This window comes from Protomyctophum parallelum (assembly GCF_964188405.1).
Source record: "Protomyctophum parallelum genome assembly, chromosome: 8".
NCBI classification, from domain to species: Eukaryota; Metazoa; Chordata; class Actinopteri; order Myctophiformes; family Myctophidae; genus Protomyctophum; species Protomyctophum parallelum.
This window is the reverse complement of record NC_139703.1, coordinates 659,532-678,365: the sequence shown is the minus strand read 5'-3', so window position 1 is coordinate 678,365 and position 18,834 is coordinate 659,532. Positions and strand designations below refer to the sequence as shown.

The window sequence follows — 18,834 nt, the reverse complement described above, 5'->3', positions numbered from 1 at the left end:
GTGGTTATAGTGGTTATTACGGATGTGGCTTCACACTGGATTCAGTTCTTGTATCTGGAGTGGTTATAGTCGTTATTACAGATGTGGCTTCACACTGGATTCAGTTCTTGTATCTGGAGTGGTTATTACGGATGTGGCTTCACATCTGGATTCAGTTCTTGTATCTGGAGTGGTTATTACGGATGTGGCTTCACACTGGATTCAGTTCTTATATCTGGAGTGGTTATAGTGGTTATTACGGATGTGGTTTCACATTTGGCCACATTGTAACATTGTCAGTGTTTTCTGCACAAAACGGATTTAGTTTCTTTTAGAGAGAAAGACACTAGTTGGAGATGTCGAGATGTTTCCCATTGTGAGCACAATACGCTCTGAATCATTTGTGTTCACGCTCAAAGTAAGCAGCGAATCGTACTCCCCTAAGCTCCCTGTGCTCCAATAGGAATGCTCCCCTGAGCTCCCTGTTGTCCAATAGGAATGCCTTCATTAAATCGATTGAAAGTTAATTGATCAGCTACCATTATGTCATCTCAAACAGCTGACCTTTAGTTCCTCTTGAGTCACATGTTATAGCTCTACTACCATCACTGGAGCAATCACTGTCAACACAGCTCCAAACAACATGGAAGAAACTGCAAAATAAAAGCTTACTCTAACGGCGTCTGTATCACGTGAAGAAGGAGCTTAATCAATTGAGCTAGGAAGAAATATCACAGAAAATTAAGATATTGTTTTACTACATTTTCATCACCTGGTGAATTCACTCTCAGAGAAGCAGTCCTGTACCTATAGCCTGTTGACCTAGGCTAGACCTAGACCTAGCCTGTTGACCTAGGCTAGACCTAAACCTAGCCTGTTGACCTAGGCTAGACCTAAACCTAGCCTGTAGTGTAGACCTAGGCTAGGTACAGGACTAAAGCAGTCCGCTGCGCACGTGGGTATGTTGAAGCCAAACAGGAAGTGAGTACCTCTACCAGGGCAGGGGGAGAGGGGAGTTACACCACTCAGTTCACACGGGTGTGATCTTTTTGTAAAAGTCAACCTTTTTCACTCAATTTGTTTAATTAAGCACTTGTGTCACAACGTGATCTGTTGTGAGCTAATCTTTTAAAGATAATAATAATAATAATAATAATAAATATAATAACAATAATAAATATATTTGTTCAAACATTTTGCCTAACAATGACGTGCCCAAAACAGAGACACCAAGTTTATATTGTGGTAACATTCTTGCTTTTGTGTGTTTTTTTCTTTTCTTTGTGTATAATGTATCGTATGTGTAATGTATGTTTTGTGACGCATTGGTCTGCTAATTGATTGTAATGGTCTGCTAAAGGTGCTAACCAGGCTAGCTCAACTCTGCACTGTAATGTAATGTTAAGATGCTAACCAGGCTAGCTCAACGCTGCACTGTAATGTAGCGTTAAGATGCTAACCAGGCTAGCTCAATGCTACACTGTAATGTAGCGTTAAGATGCTAACCAGGCTAGCTCAATGCTACACTGTAAGGTAGCGTTAAGATGCTAACCAGGCTAGCTCAACGCTACACTGTAATGTACGTTAAGGCGCTGCTTTGGACAAAAGCGCCAACTAAAACAACATTAAAAGCGTTCTCACAGCCAGGTGGCGCTGCGTTAACGATGTGGGTGAGTCAGACCTTTGACACGACAACGTGTCAACGGCCTAGCGGTCCGGCCACCCAGACGGCAGTCTGCAAACGTGTCGCGGGTTTGATTCCCGACCAATGCTGCGCGTCACTCCTCCTCGATCCCCCCCCCCCCCCCCCCCCACGCCATCAGTGTTTTTAGTCCCTCAAAACGCAACAGAGAACATCCATAATCCATAATTACCCCACAATGCATCAGTTCAGTGGCTAGACTGATTCTCCCGACACGACGCAACGCTAGCTCATTGTCCATTCCTCTTCACTCTTCTGCAACGTTTCCTTTCGTTCCGTTGTCCTTCCAAGGGCTCGCGCGGCGCTGCGAAGGCAGCAGATGTACGAGCTCGCAATTGCGTCGCAGGCTTGCATATCCGCTATACTCGCTGCGCGACAACAACCGGCGTGCAATTGAATATAAATCCAGCTTTTAATTTTTTTTAAATAAATAGTATAAATCCAGCTTTTACGTGGAATCTGGTTTGCAGGTACGTTGATAAGCCCCATGTTCTGCTTCGTATATCCGCGACTCGCGTTGTCGGAGCGCTCCGCCGCGTTCGTCATTGTCATTGTTGTGGCGTTTTGACCCAGATCTCATTGGTCAGTTCCTATTGGTCTAGATATCGTGGGTCAGTTCCTATTGGTCTAGATGTTGTGGGTCAGTTCCTATTGGTCTAGATGTCGTGGGTCAGATGTTGTGGGTCAGTTCCTATTGGTCTAGATGTCGTGGGTCAGTTCCTATTGGTCTAGATGTCGTTGGTCATCTCATCCTATTGGTCTAGATCTCGTGGGTCAGTTCCTATTGGTCTAGATCTCGTTGGTCAGTTCCTATTGGTCTAGATCTCGTTGGTCAGTTCCTATTGGTCTAGATCTTGTCCGATAACTCGGCCATGATGTCGTGAACCCAGACGTCGTGCTCCTCCTGCGACGTGTCCACCAGGAAGACGGTCAGCTTCCTGTCCCAGGGCTGAGCCGCTTCCTGTACGGCCTCCAGCTGAGCCACCAGCGCCTTCTTCTCCACGTGGTTACGGAACACGATGGAGGCTTCCTCTGACCACTGGCGAGGCTTCACTCCTAGAGGAGAGGAACACATGAAGGGTTAAAATATCTGACCACTGGCGAGGCTTCACTCCTAGAGGAGGAACACATGAAGGGTTAAAACATCTGACCACTGGCCAGGCTTCACTCCTAGAGGAGGAACACATGAAGGGTTAAAACATCTGACCACTGGCCAGGCTTCACTCCTAGAGGAGGAACACATGAAGGGTTAAAACATCTGACCACTGGGGAGACTTCACTCCTAGAGGAGGAACACATGAAGGGTTAAAACATCTGACCACTGGCCAGGCTTCACTCCTAGACGAGGAACACATGAAGGGTTAAAACATCTGACCACTGGCCAGGCTTCACTCCTGGATGAGTAATAATATTACAGTAACACTTCAAAACCTCTCTGAAAGGGCACCTACGGACGGCTGCAATTCGAAACTGGCCCCTGTGAAATCTGAATCCCCCCCCCACCACCCACTTCATTTCCCTTTTTACAACCTCTGATGATTTATTTTTGACTATATATAGTTTTGTATATTCGTATACGTCTCTAAACGTTTTGATGAATTGAAAATGGTGGGCCCTGTTGTGAACAAGTGTAATGCTTTATGGTGTCGTCGACTCACAGTTAACAGTCTTTGTATTGGGTTGTACTTGAAATTCTGCAAACTGTTAATCAATCAATCAATCAATCAATCAATCAATCCTAGCCTGTTACTCACCAGCCAGCTGTGCGGTGATGCCCTGGAACGGCAGCTGTCGGAACTCCTTGATCAGCGGCCGGAGCTGAGTGACGCTGACCAGCTCGTGCTTCCCGTAGTCCAGTTCATAGACGGACACCAGACCGTTGGTCAGCACGCCTTTCACCAACACACGGTGCCAACTGAGAGAGACAAGACAGAACCATAGACTGTAATAAATATGGACAAAGCGTTCCCCGGGTCTAACATGGACGTAAAATGAAGCCAATAATTCCTTGCACTGTAAGTCGCCATCTTTCTAGATCCGTTCTGGCCCAGCTGGCCATTGGCTGGCCCAGACAACGAGGCGGGACTTCCCCCCTTCTTCTCCGTTGGTTTTTATTTTGACTCGAGTGGGAGGGGAATCCCGATCATAGACTGTAACGGTAGCCACGCCCCTCAGAACATACGCAACTTTATGGTAATTTATTTTATAAATGGGACCATCATTTTCCAAAAAGAATATTATTATTATTATTATATTAGAAATGAGACTTTAAACTAGTGACTGGAAGCAGAAAGTATTCATGACCATGTTTATTAAGGTAATACAGTCTAGGTGAAGTTGGGCCCAAATACATGGACTTCTATGGGGCTATGGGTTTTTCTGGGTCCAATGACAGCGCCACAACAGGCCATTATATGAACTACGATTTCCTTAGTGGCTTCACAAAATATCTGTCTGACTGCCCCCCTGGTCAGAACACCCTTCACCAACACACGATGCCAACTGAAGCCCATCACACACCGTCTGCGACCGCCGCGCGTCAAAACAGCAGCCCGCCTCCATTATTTTCAGTTGGTCAGCACACGCTTCATCAACACACGATCTATATAGAAACAGAATCAGGCTGCTCTCAGACATCACATTCCGTGCTCAGCCAATCAAAGCATCAATACGCTGGGCATTAGGAGAGGCTGGCGCCTCAAAAACTCTTGCCTTGCTTGTCATCTGTCGTAGAATAAACGGCTCTGCTCTGACACATCTTACCTGAGTCGTCCACATCACTAATCGGTACCGATTAGCGACAATCATAGTTGAGTCAGCCAGATCGATATCGGGTGTTATATAGCTTAATTCATAAAATAAATTCAATTCATTCATTTGTTTATTTGTATTCATTTAAGTTCAATATTCTCAAATGTACTTAAAAAAGGGGGCGCTCTAATCAACGTATATCATCATGCATCTCATACTGGCTAATCAGAATGCCTGTTGCCAAATGTACGTCATATTTTGCGGACATTTGACCTAATTTCTCCTTTCATTGTCGATGAGCTAACACAGTGAACCAGACTGGAACCCAGACTATAGTCCTGACCTAACAGTGAATCAGACTGGAACCCAGACTATAGTCCTGACCTAACAGTGAATCAGACTGGAACCCAGACTATAGTCCTGACCTAACAGTGAATCAGACTGGAACCCAGACTATAGTCCTGAAAGCCTCCCCCAGGCAGAACATTAACTCACTAACTAACTAACTCACTAATTCACTAACTAACTGACTAATTCACTAACTAACTCACTAATTCACTAACTAACTCACTAATTCACTAACTAACTCACTAATTCACTAACTAACTCATGAACTCACTTGTTGTCCACCTTGGCAGCGTAGATGTGGTTCTTCTGGACGCTGAGGGCTTTCTCCTCTGTCTTGTTGTAGTAGAGGATCATCTCTCCCATCAGAACCACCAGCTTGTACATGTCCCTCCAGGGCTGGACCACAAAGTGTCCTGGATGGCAAGCCACCGACACGTAGATGTCCATGTTGTTACCTGTAACCAAATGGACCCTTATTACATCTTAGAACAGGTCACCGACACATAGATGTCCATGTTGTTGCCTGCGGGGGAAAAGGACATCTCATCAACTATAATGATCGACTATACTATAAAGAGTATAATACACAAGTAAGACGCGCAAACGCGTGAAGCGAACGCAGCTCGTGTGTGTGTGGTTGTGTGTGTGTGTGCTACAGCTGCGCCCTGTGTGTGTGTGTGTGTGTGTGTGTGTGTGTGTGTGTGTGTGTGTGTGTGCGTGCGTGCGTGCGTGCCACAGCTGCGCCCTCTGGTGGCGGGCCGGTGGTGTAACAGCGTGACACCACACAGCGTGACACACACACACACAGACACTCAGCCCCTGCTGTCATAGTAAGTGGCTCACTGCGTTCGCAACAATCAGATAATGTAGAAGAATTGTTATTTTGATTAACATTTGCCTGTAATCTCTCCTAATGGTACCGACATCAATACAGCCTGTTATTTCTCCTAATCGTGCCAACATCAATACAGCCTGTTATCTCTCCTAATGGTGCCAACATCAATACAGCCTGTTATTTCTCCTAATGGTGCCAACATCAATACAGCCTGTTATTTCTCCTAATGGTGCCAACATCAATACAGCCTGTTATCTCTCCTAATGGTGCCAACATCAATACAGCCTGTTATCTCTCCTAATGGTGCCAACATCAATACAACCTGTTATCTCTCCTAATGGTGCCAACATCAATACAACCTGTTATCTCTCCTAATGGTGCCAACATCAATACAGCCTGTTATCTCTCCTAATGGTGCCAACATCAATACAACCTGTTATTTCTCCTAATGGTGCCAACATCAATACAGCCTGTTATCTCTCCTAATGGTGCCAACATCAATACAGCCTGTTATCTCTCCTAATGGTGCCAACATCAATACAACCTGTTATTTCTCCTAATGGTGCCAACATCAATACAGCCTGTTATCTCTCCTAATGGTACCAACATCAATACAGCCTGTTATCTCTCCTAATGGTACCAACATCAATACAGCCTGTTATTTCTCCTAATGGTGCCAACATCAATACAACCTGTTATTTCTCCTAATGGTGCCAACATCAATACAACCTGTTATTTCTCCTAATGGTGCCAACATCAATACAGCCTGTTATCTCTCCTAATGGTACCAACATCAATACAGCCTGTAATCTCTCCTAATGGTACCAAAATCAATACAGCCTGTTATCTCTCCTAATGGTGCCAACATCAATACAGCCTGTTATCTATCCTAATGGTACCAACATCAATACAGCCTGTTATCTCTCCTAATGGTACCAAAATCAATACAGCCTGTTATCTCTCCTAATGGTGCCAACATCAATACAACCTGTTATTTCTCCTAATGGTGCCAACATCAATACAGCCGGTTATCTCTCCTAATGGTACCAACATCAATATAGCCTGTAATCTCTCCTAATGGTACCAACATCAATACAGCCTGTAATCTCTCCTAATGGTACCAACATCAATACAGCCTGTTATCTCTCCTAATGGTACCAACATCAATACAACCTGTTATCTCTCCTAATGGTGTCAACATCAATACAGCCTGTAATCTCTCCTAATGGTGCCAACATCAATACAGCCTGTAATCTCTCCTAATGGTGCCAACATCAATACAGCCTGTAATCTCTCCTAATGGTACCAACATCAATACAGCCTGTAATCTCTCCTAATGGTACCAACATCAATACAGCCTGTTATCTCTCCTAATGGTGCCAACATCAATACAGCCGGTTATCTCTCCTAATGGTACCAACATCAATATAGCCTGTAATCTCTCCTAATGGTACCAACATCAATACAGCCTGTAATCTCTCCTAATGGTACCAACATCAATACAGCCTGTTATCTCTCCTAATGGTACCAACATCAATACAGCCTGTAATCTATCCTAATGGTACCAACATCAATACAGCCTGTTATCTCTCCTAATGGTACCAACATCAATACAGCCTGTTATCTCTCCTAATGGTGCCAACATCAATACAGCCGGTTATCTCTCCTAATGGTACCAACATCAATACAGCCTGTAATCTCTCCTAATGGTACCAACATCAATACAGCCTGTTATCTCTCCTAATGGTACCAACATCAATACAACCTGTTATTTCTCCTAATGGTGCCAACATCAATTGACCATGGAAATGTGGACAAATGTCCTTGGCTCAAATGTAAGGCTCTCACATACCTGCTGGTGGAAGCTCTAACAGGGGAGGACATACCTACTAATGGAAGCTCCAACAGGGGAGGACATACCTGCTGGTGGAAGCTCCAACAGGGGAGGCAGGTGGAGAGATGGCAGGGGAGACGAGGGAGCTCCTGGTGGGGGGGCCGCCATGTTGCTGCTGCCTCCTCCCCCTCGGGGCCCCCCGGGACCTCCCCCTCGGGGCCCCCCGGGGCCTCCTCCCCCTCCTCCTCCTCCCCGGGGCCCCCCGGGGCCTCCAGAGGGGACCCTCCTCACATGAGCCTTGGCCGGGCTGGGCGCGGTGGCGTTGCTGCCGTTGGAGGTCTTAGGGGAGGAGTTGCCGTCCGTGGAGCTCTTAGTGGGGCTGTGGAGTTACGATAAGGCCTTAGTGGGGCTGTGGAGTTACGATAAGCTCTTAGTGGGGCTGTGGAGTTACGATAAGCTCTTAGTGGGGCTGTGGAGTTACGGTAAGGTCTTAGTGGGGCTGTGGAGTTATGATAAGGCCTTAGTGGGGCTGTGGAGTTACGATAAGGCCTTAGTGGGGCTGTGGAGTTACGATAAGGCCTTAGTGGGGCTCTGGAGTTACGATAAGGTCTTAGTGGGGCTGTGGAGTTACGGTAAGGTCTTAGTGGGGCTGTGGAGTTACGGTAAGGCCTTAGTGGGGCTGTGGAGTTACGGTAAGGCCTTTGTGGGGCTGTGGAGTTACGATAAGGCCTTTGTGGGGCTGTGGAGTTACGATAAGCTCTTAGTGGGGCTGTGGAGTTACGATAAGGTCTTAGTGGGGCTGTGGAGTTACGATAAGGTCTTAGTGGGGCTGTGGAGTTACGATAAGCTCTTAGTGGGGCTGTGGAGTTACGGTAAGGTCTTAGTGGGGCTGTGGAGTTGTGGCACCACGAAACATACATGAACCACTTCAGTCTCTATACTGTATACATTTGTTGGGTCATTTGAAAATAGCAGATCTACAAGCTCACAAAGAAAGCTGAAAGCAGACAGAGAGAGAGAGAGGGAGGTAGAGAGACCTGTGGCTGGTGAGGAAGACGTCAGGCTGTTGTTTGAACAGGTCAGACTGCGCCATCTGGTGGTTGATACTGCGGGCGGTGTCGTGGAAGTTCTTGTCTGTGAAGAGATGAACGTGGATGCAGTGCTTAGTGTCGTCCACTCTGGCAACCTGGGGGGGGGGGGGCAGAGAGACAGTGTAAGTTGATTAGCGGTATACTGTGGTTACTTTGCGACACTTTTGATGCGTATGCACCGTCCCAGCATATTCCATGCGTATGCACCGTCCCAGCAAATGACGTAATGACTACTTGTGCCTGATACGGATTACATACATGTATACATAGGAGCATTACCTTTAATCCTCCCGACACTAAAACATATCGTCATTACGTCACCATCGAAAACCAATTACACTCTGTCATTGGGTCCTTTAATCCACATCTTTATTACGTCATCAATGAGAGCTAGTTATACCAGTTATACCCTGACGTCATATGCTGGGACGGTGCATACGCATCGAATATCGTCCTGGGCGAAACTAGTACTTGCGCGCTCTGCTCATACTACAGTCACAGTGTATAAATACCTTCATGCTGCAGTCTGTAGTATTCAGTACTTTCTCACGGAGCCACTGGACAGAGTCGGGAGTCCAGGATCCCACACTGACCGCCAGGTCTGCCAGGCAGCACTTCACCGCCTGAGGATGGAAATGATTAGCCCAGTCAGGCCTGAGGTTCATGCTACATGCTACACAATGCTTCCATTATTAGCACAGTGAGGCCTGAGGCCCATGCTACAGGCTACATGCTACACAGTGCTTCCATTACCCCATTAAGGCCTGAGGCCCATGCTACAGGCTACACAATGCTTCCATTATTAGCCCAGTGAGGCCTGAGGCCCATGCTACAGGCTACATGCTACACAGTGCTTCCATTACCCCATTAAGGCCTGAGGCCCATGCTACAGGCTACATGCTACACAATGCTTCCATTATTAGCCCAGTGAGGCCTGAGGCCCATGCTACATGCTACATGCTACACAATGCTTCCATTATTAGCCCCGTGAGGCCTGAGGCCCATGCCACATGCTACATGCTACACAATGCTTCCATTACCCCATTAAGGCCTGAGGTTCATGCTACATGCTACACAGTGCCTCCATTACCCCATTAAGGCCTGAGGCCCATGCTACATGCTACACAATGCTTCCATTATTAGCCCAATAATTATTTATTATTATTATGCTTCCATTACTTTCTTAGCTTACGCATGTTTCATGATAAATGTTTTTATGTGATGTATTGCCATGCTTTTGTTCTTGCTTAAATGTAAGTCGCTCTGGATTAAGAGCGTCTGCTAAATGCCTAAATTGTAAATTGTAATTGTCTACCCCATCACTGCATGCACAATTGCACACACACACACACACACACACACACACACACACACACCTGTGGCGGGATGGCCATGAGATCTCGTAGGAACTGCGGCGGGATCTCCCTGAGCTCAAACACCTCCACAGAGGCCTGGACGCCCAGGTCAATGAACTGGATGTCTAGAACCCTGGATCCATGGAGGTTACTGATCTGGGAACAGATTATAGACGCAATATGAACCCTGGAGACATGGAGGTTACTGATCTGGGAACAGATTATAGACGCAATATGAACCCTGGAGACATGGAGGTTACTGATCTGGGAACAGATCCATGGAGGATTTTGTTTTCAACTTGTGAAAATGTGTGAATTATTGTGAGCCATAGAAATTGTTTCCGCGACCCAGACATTCTATTTGAGAACCAGTGTTCTAGGGAGCTTTTAGCACCATGCCGTAAGAAATATGTATATGGTAAATGTATCCAAAAAGCACGTTTGAAAACAAATATACACAATGTGCTGTGTAGTATAGATAAAATATGAAGAGGTGGGCCTTCAGTCTCACCTCCACTCTGGACCAATCAGAACTCACCTCCACTCTGGACCAATCAGAACTCACCTCCACTCGGGACCAATCAGAACTCACCTCCACTCTGGACCAATCAGAACTCACCTCCACTCTGGACCAATCAGAACTCACCTCCACTGGGGACCAATCAGAACTCACCTCCACTGGGGACCAATCAGAACTCACCTCCACTCGGGACCAGTTGCCTTTGTAGCGAGCGAGGCAGAACTTCCCACAGAACGGTCTGGACACCAGCAGCTCTGACGTCACCTGAAACAACAGAGATGTTTAGAAGGGTCTGGACACCAGCAGCTCTGACGTCACCTGAAACAACAGAGATGTTTAGAAGGGTCTGGACACCAGCAGCTCTGACGTCACTTCATCATAACATTTAGATACATACAAATATACACTTCTATATAGCCAAAAACTGGAAATCAAATTGAACTGTATGAGCTGAAAACTGTTACCCTGTATACAGTAATAGTAACCTAACTGTTACCCTGTATACAGTAATAGTAACCTAACTGTTACCATGTATACAGTAATAGTAACCTAACTGTTACCCTGTATACAGTAATAGTAACCTAACTGTTACCCTGTATGCAGTAATAGTAACCTAACTGTTACCCTGTATACAGTAATAGTAACCTAACTGTTACCCTGTATGCAGTAATAGTAACCTAACTGTTACCCTGTATACAGTAATAGTAACCTAACTGTTACCCTGTATACAGTAATAGTAACCTAACTGTTACCCTGTATACAGTAATAGTAACCTAACTCTTACCCTGTATACAGTAATAGTAACTGTTACTGCTGCCCTAAATATTCACACAGTTTATTATAAGGTCTGTAGTTCCTCGTACAACCAATGGCCAAAACAGCCGATCTACAAGCTCACAACGGGTCGCCATGGTTAACCGGCCTCAATAGAGCACCGAAGTCCTGACGTAACTCGCTCATCCCTTCCATTCCCCTGGTTCGCGGAAGTGATTTCTCTATGGAGAATAACATGGGGTGATCTTAATATCGTCTACTATAAGCGTTGTGGTCCAAAAATAAACAAGCTGTCTCGGCGTTATTGTTAGGGAAGTGTCTCTGTATCATTTGCAACAGTCAGTCACTCATATATGATACAGTCTGCTTCTAGCGAAAATCTAACTAATTCAGTAGCAGTAACATTAGCGTTTTCTCTCAGTCAGTTGATTCTTCATATCCATATGAGTGAAGCGGCCGGGGTGACATGTTCATTTTTCAAACACAGTTCTTATATGAAGCAATCTAAAAATCCTCCTATGGCGATTTCAATGCAACTAAACAAATACATGAACCTGGGGACTGACGCCCTCTACTGAAAGTGACGTCAGACTTCGGTGCTCTATACCAGCACAACTATAGCTCTGCTGCCCTGGCCAAAGATTAACTGTCTCAGTCACTCCCAGATTAGCTCTAATCTCAATCTGTGCACAGAGAGGAGACACACACACACACACACACACACACACACACACACACACACACACACACACACACACACACACACACACACACACACACACACACACACACACACAGCCTGTGCCCCCCCCTCCTGTCAGGTGAAAAGAAGCAGCTTGGATTCCTCATGCATAGAAGGAAGCATGAGGTCAGTCCGTTGCTCTCCCCAGGTTGGCGGAGGAAGTGTAGCGCCCAGGATTACATTAGGTAATCAGCTCGTTCTTAAAACAACGCAGGCGTGACATCAATGACGGTTAAAGCTTGAGTGTAAATATTGCTAAATTCGATCAACTGTGCGTGCATGCGTTATCTGTGAGGTGAAATAGTTCTCGGTTCTCTCCAGGGGTAGCGTTAGGGGTTAGGGGGTAGTGGGTAGTGGATAGGGGGTAGTGGGTAGGGGTTAGGGGGTAGTGGGTAAGGGGTAGTGGATAAGGGGTAGTGGGTAGTGGATAGGGGGTAGTGGGTAGGTTCTGACCTGTGAGGTGAAGTAGTGCTCGGTTCTCTCCAGGACGTTGGTGAGTTTCTCTAAGGGTTAGGGGGTAGTGGGTAAGGGGTAGGGGGTAGTGGTTAGGGGTAGAGGGTAGGGGGTAGGTATTGACCTGTGAGGTGAAGTAGTGCTCGGTTCTCTCCAGGACGTCGGTGAGTTTCTCCAGGGGTAGCGTTAAGGGGTAGGGGGTAGGGGGTAGTGGGTAGTGGGTACCTGTGAGGTGAAGTAGTACTCGGTTCTCTCCAGGACGTTGGTGAGTTTCTCTAAGGGGTAGGGGTTAGGGGGTAGTGGGTAGTGGATAGGGGGTAGTGGGTAGGTATTGACCTGTGAGGTGAAGTAGCTCTCGGTCCTCTCCAGGACGTCGGTGAGTTTCTCCAGACCTCGACACGGCAGCTGGACGTAGATCGCCCCGTCAGAACACACACTGGTTATGTTCACATTCATATAGGCACTGTTCACCTGGGAGAGAGACATAGAGACACACAGAGAGAGAGAGAGAGAGAGAGAGAGAGAGAGAGAGAGAGAGAGAGGCAGTGGTATCAATATTGCAAAGAACTAAGAACTAAGCTTAAGCTTTCTTTAATTACAAATTAATGATCGCAACTCGCAAGGCAGATTGGCATTTGCGTCAGGGTTAGGGTTAGGCTGTGGATCATTAGCAGTGCTACAGTGAGTCAGGGTTAGGGTTAGGCTGTGGATCATTAGCAGTGCTACAGTGAGTCAGGGTTAGGGTTAGGCTGTGGATCATTAGCAGTGCTACAGTGAGTCAGGGTTAGGGTGTGGATCATTAGCAGTGCTACAGTGAGTCAGGGTTAGGGTTAGGCTGTGGATCATTAGCAGTGCTACAGTGAGTCAGGGTTAGGGTTAGGGTGTGGATCATTAGCAGCGCTCAGCGCTACAGTGAAAAGTCAACAACTGATCAACGGACAAACACCTGGGAAGCTAAAGGTTGGTGCTTATGTTGTTTAATGAGGCTCACTTCTGTTAGTCTGTTGTTTAATGAGGCTCACTTCTGTTAGTCGCGGGTGCTCTTTATAGTCTGTTTGTTGCACCGTCGTGCGGTAGCTTCTGTTCAGTGTGCACTGCAGCGCGCTGCGCTGAATGTCAGAGAGAACGTTTTATCTTCCTTTTCTGATGGTGCAACCCTGGATTGCAAGCACTCAAGCGAACGATGCATCGAGATTTCACCCGTCAATTGTATCCGCACAGTGAATGAACCGATGCACTCGCATCGCGCACGTCTGTGTCGATGTATCGATTATTTTCCACATGCCTAGAGGCTAGGAGGTAGTATACAGGTAGATAGGCAAGTATATAGATAGGTAAGTACTAACCTGTGTGGGGCTCTTTAAGCTCTTGTCCTGCAGAGCTCTCATGCAGGGGTAGATAGGTAGAGGTAGGTAGAGGTAGATAGATAGAGGTAGGTAGGTAGAGGTAGATAGATAGAGGTAGGTAGATAGAGGTAGTTACCTGTGTGGGGCTCTTTAAGCTCTTGTCCTGCAGAGCCCTCATACAGGGGTAGATAGATAGAGGTAGGTAGGTAGAGGTAGGTGGTAGATAGATGTAGGTAGATAGATAGATAGAGGTAGGTAGGTACTGGTAGGTAGGTAGAGGTAGTAACCTGTGTGGGGCTCTTTAAGCTCTTGTCCTGCAGGGCCTCATACAGGGGTAGATAGATAGATAGGGGTAGATAGATAGATAGATAGATAGATAGATAGATAGATAGATAGAGGTATAGGTAGGTAGGTAGGTAGGTAGGTAGAGGTAGGTAGGTAGGTAGGTAGAAGTAGGTAGGTGGTAGAGGTACTAACCTGTGTGGGGCTCTTTAAGCTCTTGTCCTGCAGAGCTCTCATGCAGGCGGTGTTGATGTTGACATCATCATCCTGCGACGTGTCGTACAGGACCACCCGCGGGGTCCCGCCCCTCTCCAGGATCTCGGCCAATAGGATCCTCCCGCTGGCCATGGCCTCGAACCTCTTCAGCACGGCAGGTTCCTGACAGAACGGCTCCAGACCTGCAGGTCGCGCACGCACACACACACGCACACACACACAGACACACACACACACAACAATACACATAGCTATTGCAGTCGCTGTACCGCACTGTTGTGACGAAAAGAGAGCTGAGCCAGAAGGCAAAGGTCTCTTCCGAGCAATCTTCGTTCCTACTCTCACCTATGGTCATGAAGTGTTCCTACTCTCACCTATGGTCATGAAGTGTTCCTACTCTCACCTCTATGGTCATGAAGTGTTCCTACTCTCACCTATGGTCATGAAGTGTTCCTACTCTCCCCTATGGTCATGAAGTGTTCCTACTCTCACCTATGGTCATGAAGTGTTCCTACTCTCACCTCTATGGTCATGAAGTGTTCCTACTCTCACCTATGGTCATGAAGTGTTCCTACTCTCACCTATGGTCATGAAGTGTTCCTACTCTCACCTATGGTCATGAAGTGTTCCTACTCTCACCTCTATGGTCATGAAGTGTTCCTATACTCTCACCTATTGGTCATGAAGTGTTCCTACTCTCACCTATGGTCATGAAGTGTTCCTACTCTCTCCTAATGGTCATGAAGTGTTCCTACTCTCTCCTAATGGTCATGAAGTGTTCCTACTCTCACCTATGGTCATACAGTGTTCCTACTCTCACCTATGGTCATACAGTGTTCCTACTCTCACCTATGGTCATGCAGTGTTGCTACTCTCACCTATGGTCATGAAGTGTTCCTACTCTATATATGATCATGAAGTGTTCCTACTGGTCATGAAGTGTTCCTACTCTCACATATGGCCATGAAGTGTTCCTACTCTATATATGGTCATGAAGTGTTCCTACTCTCACCTATGGTCATGAAGTGTGGGTCTTGACCGAAAGAATAAGGTCGCGAATACTGTCTGTCTGTCTGTCTGTCTGTCTGTCTGTCTGTCTGTCTGTCTGTCTGTCTTCAAATCCAACTCACCAGCTAGTTTCACCTTGGTGGCCTGGAAAGGCAGCTTGAAGAACCTCTCGTGAAGGTCGAACACTTTGGCTTTGTTGATGACCTCTGAGAAGCCATGATCCACATAGTAGACCTACACACACACACACACACACACACACACACACACACACACACACACACACACACACACACACACACACACACACACACACACACACACACACACACACAGTTTTAGTTCTACTAGATCTCTTCTCCACTAGTCCTTCCCTGACATTTAGTTCTACTGAATATTATCCAATGCATTGCTCCATTCGCTACCCGCCCCTCTAGACCAGAAAGCACGCTGGCTGGGCCAGGCTACCTTACCCGCCCCTCTAGACCAGAAAGCACGTTGCCTGGGCCAGGCTACCCACCCCTCTAGACCAGAAAGCACGCTGGCTGGGCCAGGCTACCCACCCCTCTAGACCAGAAAGCACGCTGGCTGGGCCAGGCTATCCACCCCTCTAGACCAGAAAGCACGCTGGCTGGGCCAGGCTACCCACCCCTCTAGACCAGAAAGCACGTTGGCTGGGCCAGGCTACCCACCCCTCTAGACCAGAAAGCACGCTGGCTGGGCCAGGCTACCCACCCCTCTAGACCAGAAAGCACGCTGGCTGGGCCAGGCTATCCACCCCTCTAGACCAGAAAGCACGCTGGCTGGGCCAGGCTACCCGCCCCTCTAGACCAGAAAGCACGCTGGCTGGGCCAGGCTACCCGCCCCTCTAGACCAGAAAGCACGCTGGCTGGGCCAGGCTACCCGCCCCTCTAGACCAGAAAGCACGCTGGCTGGGCCAGGCTACCCGCCCCTCTAGACCAGAAAGCACGCTGTCTGGGCCAGGCTACCCACCCCTCTAGACCAGAAAGCACGCTGTCTGGGCCAGGCTACCCGCGCCTCCAGACCTGTTGACCTTGAGGTCTCCTCACCTTGACCTTGAGGTCCAGGACCTCGCAGACCTGAGCCCTCAGGATCTCGTCCTCCTCCTCGGCGCGCACGGCGGCCAGCTGTCCTGACGACAGGCTGCAGGGGGCGCTGTGGGCCTCCTGGCGGTAGAACTCCCTCATGTCGTCCTCCATCTTCTCCTGAGCCTGAGAGTAGTCCTCCCCGATGTACCTGCATGGGCGAGAGACATCCACTGTACATTACATTACAGAGAGAGAGAGATAATGAAGCCTGCTTTGATGCATGTGTGTCATCAGTACAATGTACTGGAGATGACCTGGAGTTGACCTGGAGATGACCTGGCCTGTGCCAACCACAGGATGATATAGAGGATGGCCGGACAGGAAGAAGAAGAACCACCAGCACAGAGAGTTACAGTGGAGTACGACTCTAATACTAGTACTACTAGTAGTACTAGTATTAGTAGTAGTAGTATTAGTATTAGTATTAGTAGTAGTAGTAGTAGTAGTACTCGTACCTCAGTATAACTGTGTTGGTGTTCCCAGCCTCCACCACCAGGACAGACGGGTACTCCTCGCGGGGGATCTGCAGTGGAGGAACAGCCTGGTTGCTGAGCCGTCGGCCCAGCTCCCTGCGGGCCTTCAGCTCCTCCTCGCTGAGCCCCTCGTTGTCCTGGTCCTCCGAGCCGGGTTGGTCCTCCGAGCCGGACGCTCCGCTCCTCCGGTACAGGATGGCCCTCTTGGGGTTGTCGGGCATTGGGTAGTCCACGGTGCAGATGTCGGAAAGGAGCTGCAGGTTCTCCAGGACGTGCCCGGGCAGTTTGGTCTTTGTAAAATAACATGAAATACATTATAGGTCTGCACGATTCTGACCGATTCCGATATTGTACCACAATTATACCACAATGGAGACAAGCCTGTTAACACTTAGCCTGCTAGCATTTATTGAAAAAATAGGATCTAATTCACGCCAGCATTTTCCCAGTCGAGCTCTTATTTTGAAAAGCCACATTTCCGATTCACCGGAACATGAATCCAAACCGGGGGAATAGAGAGTTCTACATTGTCGGCTCTGTGCCGTCAAAGAAACGCTGTTTTGACCAAAAATGCCATTTGGGACAAGGAATAGGAGATACAAGCGATTGAAATAAACGGATAGAATGGATTATTATGGCGACGACAATCTAAGATGGATGATCCAAGTAGGCCATGCATGGCCATAGGTGTCCTGGGACAGTTAAAATACCTTATAGGTGTCCTGGAACAGTTTGGGGAGCTCGTGTACCTTATAGGTGTCCTGGGACAGTTTGGGGAGCGCGAGTACCTTATAGGTGTCCTGGAACAGTTTGGGGAGCGCGTGCGCCCACAGTCCGTTGGAGTAGTTGACCAGCAGCTCCTCCAGCTTCTGCCTCAGCTCGGGGCAGAGGGTGGGTGCGGCCGGGGGGGAGGAGGGGGGGCTGGAGGCGGGCGAGGAGACCGTGCGCGGCGGCGGGGTGGCGGGAGCTCTCTGCGGGGCGGGGGAGGGCAGAGGGCGGTCCTTCGCGGGGTGGGCAGAGGTCGGAGGTCGCGTCGCCTGGTGGTCCTTGGCCGGGTACAGCAGCAGCTCGGAGGGGTTGCTGCTGCCAGGCTTCTCCACCTGAGGGCAGAAGAGACGAGGTCAGGGGTCATCAATGTGTCCGCACACACAGTCAAAATAACCCTGAAATTCAAGAACATGCGGTGCAAATGTGTGTCCTTAATGAGTCATAGCTAACATACGGTGCAGATGTGTGTCCTTAATGAGTTATGGCTAACATACGGTGCAGATGTGTGTCCTTAATGAGTCATAGCTAACATACGGTGCAGATGTGTGTCCTTAATGAGTCATAGCTAACATACGGTGCAGATGTGTGTCCTTAATGAGTTATGGCTAACATACGGTGCAGATGTGTGTCCTTAATGAGTTATGGCTAACATACGGTGCAGATGTGTGTCCAGCTCTCCAGGTCCTTCACGGCCTCCACAGGAAGGTCCTGCTTGTAAAGCTCTCTGTAGATCTGAGGCAGTTTGGACACCCAGAACCCGTTGCTGTACTTGGTCAGGATCTCCTTGAGGCGCTCCTGCACCTGCTGGGGGTTGTAGGGCCTCCCCCTCCCCCCACAGCCCTCGTTCAGGTTCAGAGGAGCTGAAACAGATGCCCAGAAATAAATACATCTAAATAAAGAGGGACTGGATTAAACGGCGTAGCAATACGACTCGTACGTTATTCACTGGTGATATTGGTCCCCGGGTGTGGTGCAGTCTGGGGGTGTCTAAGATCTGTCTGAACCTAAGACTAAGATCTGTCTGAACCTGAGACTAAGATCTGTCTGAACCTAAGACTAAGATCTGTCTGAACCTAAGACTAAGATCTGTCTGAACCTAAGACTAAGATCTGTGTGAACCCAAGACTAAGATCTGTTTGAACCTAAGACTTCTTGCTGCGAGAGTGAGGTCTAGCCAACACCAACTCGGGATTCCTGGATCGCTGCGTTGAACCTAAGACTAAGATCTGTCTGAACCTAAGACTAAGA

The 18,834-nt window shown here is 47.9% G+C and overlaps 1 protein-coding gene across 3 annotated transcripts in view; it reads right to left on the bottom strand.

The window, feature by feature from the left end:
- Nucleotides 1-1,074: 1,074 nt before the first annotated feature.
- tdrd7b (tudor domain containing 7 b) overlaps nt 1,075-18,834 on the bottom strand; it is a 37,982-nt gene continuing 20,222 nt past the window's right edge. For 2 of the 3 annotated variants that reach the window (XM_083770613.1, XM_083770615.1), the window contains 15 exons: nt 18,241-18,446; nt 17,607-17,918; nt 16,801-17,108; nt 16,307-16,493; nt 15,359-15,470; nt 14,208-14,410; nt 12,721-12,855; nt 10,596-10,679; nt 9,917-10,051; nt 9,053-9,163; nt 8,487-8,635; nt 7,536-7,828; nt 5,052-5,235; nt 3,436-3,596; nt 1,075-2,737 (listed from right to left, as the gene is read on the bottom strand). In XM_083770613.1, coding sequence (XP_083626739.1) covers nt 2,529-2,737; nt 3,436-3,596; nt 5,052-5,235; nt 7,536-7,828; nt 8,487-8,635; nt 9,053-9,163; nt 9,917-10,051; nt 10,596-10,679; nt 12,721-12,855; nt 14,208-14,410; nt 15,359-15,470; nt 16,307-16,493; nt 16,801-17,108; nt 17,607-17,918; nt 18,241-18,446 — 2,789 coding nt within the window. In that variant the 3' untranslated portion in view covers nt 1,075-2,528. The remainder of the gene's footprint in view (nt 2,738-3,435; nt 3,597-5,051; nt 5,236-7,535; nt 7,829-8,486; nt 8,636-9,052; nt 9,164-9,916; nt 10,052-10,595; nt 10,680-12,720; nt 12,856-14,207; nt 14,411-15,358; nt 15,471-16,306; nt 16,494-16,800; nt 17,109-17,606; nt 17,919-18,240; nt 18,447-18,834) is intronic. The other variant, XM_083770614.1, reaches the window with a different exon arrangement.